The sequence below is a fragment of the Poecilia latipinna genome, unplaced genomic scaffold (assembly GCF_001443285.1).
Source record: "Poecilia latipinna isolate Pla-1442-1.1 unplaced genomic scaffold, P_latipinna-1.0 Scaffold2463, whole genome shotgun sequence".
NCBI lineage: Eukaryota > Metazoa > Chordata > Actinopteri > Cyprinodontiformes > Poeciliidae > Poecilia > Poecilia latipinna.
This window is the reverse complement of record NW_015115079.1, coordinates 53,375-64,207: the sequence shown is the minus strand read 5'-3', so window position 1 is coordinate 64,207 and position 10,833 is coordinate 53,375. Positions and strand designations below refer to the sequence as shown.

Sequence of the window (10,833 nt, the reverse complement as noted above, 5' to 3'; positions counted from 1 at the left end):
ATACGGTGCATATCAGAGAAAAATCAAAGGTGATGTTGAATTACTAACAATACTTTGATAGCAAAATTCTTGCAGTATATTAAATTCCTTGCTAAAGGAATAAGTTTTCTCACAAAAAAATGAAAATGCTCCTTTTTAAAAAAAAATTAGGGTTACTTTTTTTTTTGAAGATGAGCACAATATTTACCAAAACAGCCAAATAATATATTACATAAATGTTTAGTAAACTTGGGGAGTCATGCTTTATATGGACTGGGAAACGGTTCAGTGTATTCTCTGACCCTACAATGACTAAGATGGAGTAAAAAGTAAATAAATGGTAGTGTTTGATTCCAAGTCCAAATTATAAGGTTTGAATCCTATGAGCTAAGGTTGTCCAGAAATGTTTAAGATATTTACTAAATAAAATTTAAAGAGTATGTCGAAATCTTGTGTACTTGGTACAATTATGTTTTACTGTTGCAGTGCTGCATCAGGGTACATCAAACTGTAAGTAGGACAGGCCTATGTCCTGTTTTTGTTCTTGCAGCAATATATTTTTGCTGTTTGAGAAGAAAAGTAATGGTCTTCCTAATGGCTGTTGGAATGGTACAATATTTACAATGAAAAGGTCCTTTGATCTTTGCTATGTTATTAGACTAACAATATTTGAGATAGGCCATAATATCAACTGAAACATCTTATTTGTGACAGTGGTTATAACATTTAAAACATTTTATCTGAGAAAGTACTGGCATTTTGCAAACACAGCTCCTGTTTTGCCTCTGAGAAGCCCACCTTTTCCAGGGCTCTAACCACTCCCACTACTCCTTCAAAGCATCTGGGACACCAGTAGAAACTTGGGGTTTGGAGCTAAAGAGGGGATGGAAGAGATGAAATGGGATTCACCTTTAAGCGTTTCATGTGGTTGGTCAGGTGAATTTTGGCCTGGTCCTCCTTACAGAAACTCTTGACTGGTTTCCTGACTGTAACTTTGTAATCACCTCCTGCCAATTTTGTGCAGGACTTGAGGACTGAAGACTGTCTTTGATGCTCTGTGACTCTAACGTGCTTCTTGGTATGTGTTGGCATTGGCCAACACACACCAAGAAGCCACCTTGGTGGCTTGTTTTGTTTTGTCTTACTGGAAAACTAACCCAAAACTCATCTTCTGTGTTTTGCATAAAACTCCAAAGGATGGAGTATGATCAGTACACTGTACTGTACTTTTTTTACATGGATAAAAATAAAAATATTGTAAAAATTAAAACATACTAATGTTTACAATGTTGAGGACAATTGAGAGAGCCCACACACTTGGACTTGTGAGTTGTGTCCCCAAACACTAGATGAATCAAACAAGGTAAATCTGCAAGACCTGTTTTGCCTATGGGCAATTTGTTACTTTGTTTAAATCCTGATTCTGTAATATAAGTTCCCCTTTCAAAGTGTGTATACTCAGGCACTGTAAACATAAAGACTGTTATTAATAAACAAGACAAGAATGTAAAGAAAGTGTTAACTTACTCTACCACAAGATCAATGTTTTCTGAATACAAGAAGCCAGGTGAGCTTTTAGTTTATAAGGCTACATCCAAGCTTTTCATATAAAATTTAAGATCTCAGACAATGATGACTATCACTTTTTACTGCAAAGTCGGATAACATGGATATGAGAAAGCTGAACACTCTGTATTGCTGTGGTTATTTATTATGCACCTGTCGATACGCACCAGCAGATGTTACAAGCTGTTTACTTCTTCAGTCAAATCCTTCAGTCCACAGAGGGATGCAAGTGGACTAGCGCCCCCCAGAGCCAAGTTGTGGCAAAGGAACTTAATGTGAAACATAACAGCGATGGGTGGGACCATGTGATTTCAGAAGTGGGAAGTGGAACTGGAAAACTGGCTGGCCTTCACCTTCGAGGGTATATTTTCTAATAGACTTTATTCAAAACTTCTTGAGATCACAGTAACATAGGCCAAGAGAAACAGAACAGCACAGTAAACATGGTGCATAAAGACAAAATAAAATGCATTTCAGGTTTGACAAGTTCACAAAATATTTTACAAAGACCAGAATAATCTCTTACATGGATTTCAAGGAGTTGTATCGTTTATGCAGTCAGCAAGTAACAGTTCAGTTATTTTAACATGAATTATTAAACCTCCGTTAGTTCTATCAATATTCAGTTACGGGGCTTGTTAGAACCCACTGACTCTTTACGTAAAAACAAACCACAGTTATTTAGATTTGTTCATCGTAGGTATTCATTATCTCTAAATTAAATCTGAGGAGCCTCTGAATCAAACTGACCTAAACAGCGCCCCCACGTGTTGAAAACAGTGTGAGCCACTTAGCGCCGCTGTGTAGTTGTTCTATCAGATCATACATGCAGTGAGTACGCATGCCTGCGCATGCGCGTTAAGAAGTCCGACAGTCAGAGGAGCTGTCAGTTCAGCATACGCGACAAGTTATGATGGAAATAAGTCATTAAATTGTTTTCAGTGATAACTAGATAGATATACATGCATTGTCGTGGTAAAGCAGAGTCTAGCTGCAGCTGCAGTCAACTAACACACGTCCGTGTAAAACTCATTAACCTACTTAAACGCTAAGTCAGGATATCATACAGCTGTTAATAGCAAAGTGTATGACGATCTACGTCATGATTCTATGTTGCTGATTAAATAAAATCACATGGTAATGACAGCGTATACTTGTCTGACAGAACATCGTCTCAATTGTCTTAAACCACTTTCCTCTCTACCCAAATGACGTCATCAGAAGTCTAAATAGTGCCTGAGTGCGTTTCTGTCAGCATGGCCAGTTACTGATACTTGCATACACTTTATCTAACAGTATATTTTTAGTCGTGTGTGAATGTGAGAGAGACAACTGACAAGTTGAGACAGAGGTGAAGGTGTGGTGGCAGCAGGCTTGACGAGGGAAGGAGGAGCATTTGTCTCACAAGGAACATTTGGAGAACCTGCTGTCCTGCCGTCAGTGAGGAGAGGAAAAGGTTTCTGAAGGAAGAGGAGGCAGCAGCAGGACTTCATTCCTTCTTGGAGATTTTCAAACCGCGTTCCTGTTCGCAGCCTTTCGTCCATGGAACTCGCAGTAAAGAAAGTTTACTAATCTGCTACACAAGAAGGTAAATCAACTCTGAGGTTCGTGAATGATTGTGATGCGTTGACCCAAAAGAGGCAGATACGGTTCAAGTCCAGAGCTGTGCTGACTGCTAACTAAATTTAAGATTTATTTCAGAAAGTGGCTTTCTTATCGCGTTCAGGTGTTCCAGGAAAAGGTCAAAAACTGTGGAGCTAACTGGAGCTCTCACTGCCCCCTTTTATCAGAAGCTTAACTGAAGTTAGGTCAACAGCAGCAAACTTTGGTTACAGTGAACGAGATTCTAAATATCAGCTGCGACCTAATAAGTTGAGGGTCAAAAGGTTTTTCCTTCATCATAACTACGTTGGTCGAAGGTTCACACATGTTTTTGTAAAGTAAAAACAATAACCCTTTAAGCTAATGATGATAAAGACTATTCAAGCCTCCTCAGAGTTTATTTGCTGCTGCCATGTTCTGATTCCCTGACTCCGCATCATTTTCCATCCGGCAAGGCAAGAGACGGCGTTTGTACGAGATTTCATGCGGCACGGCGGTAATTTTTCATTATTGCAAAAAATAAAAATAAATATAAATATTCAGTATTTAGTCAGTGGAAACTACCAGAGGTAGCAACACCACTGCAACTAAACTACTGAATATCCTGGGTTTGCAAGATAAAAAAAAATAAAAAAATAATCCCATCTTGATTAATTAGGAGAAAAAATAGGCTAGTAAATGAGAATAATTTGCCTTTAAAAAATGCACACATGTGAATGAATTAACTATGCAGACGAGCCCTGTATCCCAATGCAGCACCTGGATAAATTAACTGAAGAAAGAAGTTTAATTCGTTGCAACTTCAGTGAAGATGACTGAAAAATCCTTTGACACTAAGACTGGGTTTGAGGTTTGATAAAGTCAGCAGAGGTGACAGACAGACTCCTGGGTTAAGTGATGTTTATTTTCAGTGTTAAACTGTATCCTTATAGAGGAAGACTTTCCCAATTTTAAGCCTATTCTAGAAAGTAAACAGTGTCTGCCTCCCGGACCAGGAGCTGCAGCTAACTTAGTTACCTTCTAGAAAAGGAGTGTAGTATAATATGATCATTTCTTAAAGCAACATTTCAAGAAGTGCCACAGAGAAACAGTGTGCAGAAATACTCTGTATGTTAATGTGGTTTTAGAAGTACTAACAGTACTCTGAGACTCTGCACCAGAACTTCTGAACTTCTATGGTAGCTGGCATGTTGACCTAGAGGCCAGGTGTATGCTGCTGCTGCGCTCACTCACTGGAAATACATGAGAGGAAATGATAAAAATGTATATTTTTCTCACAGTTCAGACCTTACGCATTAAGTTCTAAGATGTTTAACTTTTCCATGGGTTCACTTGACATCTGTGTTTTATCAGCTAAATAACAGGAAATTTATTCCAACTTTGCTACTTTGAAATTAAATCACATACAACTCACCTGTTGGTGGCTGGTTCTACAGACACATCTAAATTACATTATGTAAAACAATTAAATATTTTTTTGTCATGATGTCAGAAGGTGAAACTTGCATGTTATATTTCTATATAACATATGATAAGCCTGAAATATTTCATTGTGTGTGATCATTCTAAACCACACAGTGAAATATTTCAAACTTCTGTTTTTCGTAATTTAGCTTATTGGTAAAGAAAACCCAAAAGTCTTATAAAATTTTAATTTTACATAAGATCAATAAAAATAGAATATTATAAAAATAAATATCATGCTTCTGAAAACATTATTTATATCTATGGACTTGTTGCTTAGTTGGGGCTCCTTTTGCATGACTTACTGCATCAATGCAGCGGCTCGTGTGTAGAACTCGTCTGTGCATAGTGGCTCTAAGCTCTGAATCCAGTCTCAGTATTTTGCTGGACAATCCTCTCAAGGTTGTGGTAAGCCTCTTCCTATTGTATATTTCCCTTTCACTCAACTTTCTATAAATGTGCTATATATTTATAGAAAGCACATTTCTATAAATATAGAAATGAATCTGTGTGATATGAATTTGACTTTTTTTTAAATCTGGTGCTAAAAATATTGATTTCTTTCACAATATTTTATTTTTTCTGTACGTGTAGTTCTAAAGGATTTATGAAAATTCTCTTTGCTCTATTGCTTTTTCACCCCATTAAGCCCAGTAATTAGTTTTTACTATGGTTCAATATTATGTTGTATGTTCATTACCATGAGAAAAGGGGAGCACTAAAAAACCAATTTAAATGAACTAATTATATGTTTTGACAAGTTTCAATGATCATTTGTTTTCAGCAATATCAGCAGGTGTCTGAGGTGTCTCATTTTATGTTTCATTTATGTCTTTTGCCTTTTTGCAGCACTTCTGTCTGACGGTTTTAGGTTTCCTGTCATAAAGAGAAACATGCGTAGATTCAGCTCTGTAGGATCCCTTCTGGATCTTGATACCTTACAATGGGATAAACTGTCGCAGAAGACGTCAGAATATGGAAGCAAGAGAGCATCGGTCACATGCAGACCTCATTTGAAAAATGATGAACTACACGTAGGGTCAGCTGGCTTGATTCCCAGCATTCAGGAGCCGACTCAGACACCCAGCGAGGGCAGGAGGAAGGAGCTGATCAGAGAGCAGAGCGTCAGCGTCGAGAACCTGAGTGTGTTCGGGAAGAAAGAGATGGATCACCTCAAAGTGTGTGCGATCAATGAAAGCTGCAGGGCTTACAGTGACAGTCAGCTGACTGCGGTGGCAGAGGACGTCATGGATGGTGGGGAAAGAGAAGGCCAGCATGAAACGTCTCTATCGGTCTCCTCCAACCAATTCTCCTCAAAGTCCCAGGAAAAACACCATCACAGGGCCAGACTCTCAGCTGCAAAGCTACACCTCAAAAGTCTCTTTGATAAGGTATAAGATGTTTACTACATTTCCACTCACCAACACCTCCTATCACTTTGTAAGAGCCAGGCCTGTCATGATAACATATTTTGATGGAGGGTAAACTGTCCCAGAAGTTATTGCGATAAACGATAATATTGTTGTTTTGAGACCATGTTGAAGTAACGTAATGGTAATGGCATTGTAAGAATACATTCTCAAAGATCAATGATTAAAATTCTAATGAACATTTAACACTGGAACTGGAAGACATTTAAATATTCAAAATAAATAAATAAAACAGCAAATAAAATGAATTATGAAGTCTCTATAAACAAAGTTGTTCTTCAAGAAAAAAGGCCAGTTCAGACCAAAGCACCAGAATGAAGACTTTTATCATCTGGTTAAAAGAGAGAGAGAGGAAAGAGAAACAATAAATCATGAAAGTAGAAATGATTGATTGTTTTAATTTATTATGCGATTAATTGATTGATTATTTATTGTACCAGGCCTAGTAAGAGCTACCATTTCATTCTGATGCAAACTAGTGGCACTGCCTTGTAGTTTTATGTTTAGGTTTTACTAGAACTCAGTTTTAAAAACTAGCCTCTAACTATGGCCGTAAAAAGGCTTAATGCTGATATGAATGATGATGTATCAGCGAGTGCATGATGAATGTGCTGTGACTTCCACTGTAGCTCAGTGGGTACTGTGGTCATCTTCTAATCAGAGGGTTATAGGTTCTTCCTGTCACATGTCAAGGCAAGTAACTCCAAATTGCTTAGCGATCATATCGGTGTGTAAATGTGTGTGTTTGTGAATGTGAATGGGTAGCTCGAGTGTAAAGAGCCTTGACTGGTCAGACTTACTAGGAAAGCACTATCTAAGTTCAGTCCATTAACCATTCAGACTAGTTAAAATGCTATGCATGTACAGGCCATTTACCAAACAGGGGGTAATCAAAATTGTAGTTTTAACCAAGCACACAGAACAGGGGGGAGGAAAAACTAATTATCACAGATGTTTCCTCTAAAAGAAACGGTAAGAAAACCACAAACGTCATGAGAGATGGCTAAATAAGTGACTTTCAGCATTAAGATGTAAATGCAGCGGAACGTGAAAAATTCAGATTACATTTTTTTACTAAAACTAAAAAATAAATGATTTTTCTATAAGTCTTTTAACTGTAATGTATCAAACTGTTGGACAACACTGCAACATCAAAGCCGTACAGATTAGCTCAGTGTGTTGGACTCACTGAAATAAAAACATGGCTTCCATTTTATGAGCTTTGTGTTCAGAAGAGCAACACTATAATTGCTCTATTAAAACTAAGCAGACTGTTGTTCATTAGTGATGAATTATTTTTAGTGGTTTCCTATCTGATCTATTAATCTCATTATTTTGTGAATGAATTTTGGCTAATTTTTCATCATGTGCATGTGTTTCAGTTCTTTGAAAGTCCAACCTTCGTTACCTTTATCTGGTTAAGGTCTGGACTTTAACTGGGATGCACTTTGATTATTTTCTTTTGTAGACATTCAGTTCTAGATTTTCTGACGTATTTCAGATCATTGGCCAGTTAATGATCCGACTGTGGCCTAGCTGTGCTCTCTGTGGGCTGGTTGGCAGGCAGAGACTGGGGGGTCTCATGATGGTTTATTGATTTTGAAGTCAGTTTATTTATTGAGATGGGCCATTGTACAGGCCCATCACAATAAATAAATCGATGAATCACATGATAAATTAAAATGAGCTTAGTAATTTCCATTTGCTTAGTAATTTCCATTTGCTTGATTTATTATTTTTCTCCTTTTTTCTCTTTCTACCAAAAACTGGATGACAAAAGTCTTCAGTCTGGTACTTTGGTGTCAACTGGGCTTTTTCACAAGATCAGTCTTGTGTCCATAATTCATTTGTTGTTTCTGTTGTTTGGTTTATTTTGGATATTTAAATGTCTTCCAGTTCGTGTTAAATGTTCATTAGAATTTAAAGTTTATTGATCTTTGAGAAAGTCTTCTTGGATTATTATGCCATTGCCAAAATGGCATTATAATATAAGGCAATAGCATTATATTGCTTGAAAATGGTCTCAAAACAATATTATCGTTTATGGCAATAACTTCTGGGACAATTTATCATCTAGCAAAATTTGTTATTGTGATGGGCCTATAATACATCTTTGGGCAAAGATTTAATGTTACCAGTGACCATATAGACTTTCACATTCCCTTACATTGAGTGTCCACATACCCATATTTGCTACACAATTTAAAAATATTCACTCTTGCATCAATCGGTATGTTAGCTGTCCGACAAGTGCAGATGGACAAATCTGCATACTCACTGAGTCATGAACTGAATTAATCTTTATCAGTGGACTGATTCAAACCCCTTAAGTGAGAAAAATCAATGTGTCTGCATACATGCTGGCATTTGCACAATCATCTACTCTGTTCCTACTCTACTGTTATTGCACATCTGTTTTTGTGAAAAACTGTGTTGTAAATAGTTTTTCAATTTTCAACACACATTAGGTACATTATTGGAAAAGTGATCCGACTCAGTTGCGAGTTTTTATTTCTAATAACTGCACTTCTTTTGTTGTTGTCTTGTACAGTATATTATTTTTATTACTATTGATGTTTTTGTTAATCATGTTTTTTTTTCAATATTTTATATACTTTAAGAATTTTTTGTGTGAACCTTTATATCAATTGTTGCTGTTCCAGTTGTATTTCCCCTTTGTAGAAAAGCAAAGGCTATTTCTATATTATTGTCTATTTTTGTTGCATATGTAAAAACTACACAAACAAATTCACTGTGAAAATTTGTAAAAGTTTATTTTGGAAGTGGCAAAAGATTTTCAAATAATTGTATGGGTTTTGTTTCAGAGTCCACATTCATCAAACTCAAACTTGTATAATGCAGAAGAGAAAAACAGGTGAGAATCTTGCTTCATTTTTTTTCTTTTCTTGCCTGCTGATAACATTGCCTGTAATCTGAATGTCATTTTTATTGTAAAGCAATTTCTCATATTGCTGCTTGTATTTTGCTTGATCTATGCTTCTCTGTCTGAATCCCTTGCTTACTCCGGCTCACAGTGCGACAGAGAGGAGGTCTCGTATGCATTTCATGCGCCAGTGGAGTCAGGTGGGCCATCAGAGCAAGGGGGGTGTCAGTCACAATATGCTGAAAAGTTGGACCGAGTCTTTGAACACCCTACTGTCTAGTCAAAGTAAGTTCCAAACACATTACTGGCTCTAGCAGGCGATGAGGATCTAGGCAGACTTGCAAAACTAGTTTAATTCTGAAAACCTGTGAAATCTTTTGAATGATAACAAAGTTGTTGCTGTTAGCTGCTCAAGCTTCCCTTAAAACAGAGGTTCCAAACTGTGGGGCGCGCCCCCTAGGGGGGCCGCCATGCTATTGCAGGGGGTGCGCGGGAAGCTGTCTGGATAAAAAACAAAAAACCATGAACGCTGTATGCGCTCGGTTTTTACCTTAGAATGGCAAACTCTGTTATTCCTCTGTCAATTTGATACAGTAGGGTCTTCAGCCTTTCCCATATCTGTGTCCTCTGTCACTTTTATCAGCAGTTAAAACTGTTTAATCTGTTGTTAACATGTCGTAACCTGTTTTTCCGAGCCGCCTTTAAACCTGTGCAGCAGTGAAGGAGACCTGCTGCTGCTGTGCAGAGCTACGCAGGTGTGTTAGAATCATGGCAGCAAACCAGCAAAACGCAAATAACCACAAATAACTTTTCAGTTTTTTCCCCCCCAAACTAACCGACTGTTGAATAAAGCTGTTGGATGCAGGTAAAGTTAGCTAAAAGATGACTAGCTAATATCAATACAGCTACCGATGTTGATGTCTATGTACATTCATTTTACCCCCAAAAAAGTTGATTCCCCCTCCTCCTCCACTGTTCTTTGATAGGGAGTCTCAAAGAATCCCCCCCTCCCTTTCACACACATCATCCAACCAGACAGCTATTTGTAATCCATAGGGGGGCCCAGAAAATGTTTGGAAACCACTGGGGGGGCCCAGGAGAAAAAGTTTGGGAACCACTGCCTTAAATTAAGAGCTGCATGGCTCCGTAAAACTGTCACCACGACTGTCACATCTTCATTTTCATTGAACATATGTGTTATCTTCATTTTGTTTGCAAACATTTACCAACCTGGGCTTGTTTTGTACTTTTTTAAACATTAGCATCGTCATTTAAATCAAAACACAGGTTTGGTTAAATTTATTGCTTAAAACAGAATTTTTTGCATTTTTCCTGACCTCTGTGACTTCTGTCTCACCTCTGTGGAAAACCTTCTGATCATTGTGATTAAAGGGGAAAACATCCCAATCTTACTTTGCTGTTATCTATGCTTTTCTTTTGTAAATAAAGGAATATTCTATAACTTGATTTTTCATGTTTTAGTATTACCCATACGTGTGGGAAAAATCTATTAAAGCAATATCTGTTGTGCTTGGATGAAAGCAGGTCAGTGAATCAGAGCAGATTTGTCTGAGTTAATGCTTTGAGTTGCAGTTAAACTTTAGGTTTAGGTCAACCTTGATTTATAAAAAAATCATTTTGTTCTATTACAAGTATGTAAATAAGTTACTATGCTAAAAAGTTCAGCCTACTGGCCCTCTTCAGCCACTTTGGCCAGTCTACGCCCTATTCCCTTTGATCTTTCTCACATTTTGCTACATTACAATCATAAACATCTATATACTGTGTGTATATATATATATATATATATATATATATATTTTTTTTTTTTTTTTTTTTTTTTTTTTTTTAAGTCAAAAACAAATCCAACAAACTTTAAGTCCCCCCACCTCCTCCCCCTCCCTTTTC

At 37.2% G+C, this 10,833-nt stretch overlaps 1 protein-coding gene across 1 annotated transcript in view; it reads left to right on the top strand.

The window, feature by feature from the left end:
* Positions 1–2,714: 2,714 nt before the first annotated feature.
* LOC106937901 (regulator of G-protein signaling 1) overlaps positions 2,715–10,833 on the top strand; it is a 12,340-nt gene continuing 4,221 nt past the window's right edge. Inside the window, exons 1-4 of the mRNA XM_015019641.1 lie at positions 2,715–3,133; positions 5,461–6,002; positions 8,867–8,916; positions 9,077–9,210. Of these exons, the coding sequence (XP_014875127.1) occupies positions 5,505–6,002; positions 8,867–8,916; positions 9,077–9,210 (682 nt within the window). The 5' untranslated portion in view covers positions 2,715–3,133; positions 5,461–5,504. The remainder of the gene's footprint in view (positions 3,134–5,460; positions 6,003–8,866; positions 8,917–9,076; positions 9,211–10,833) is intronic.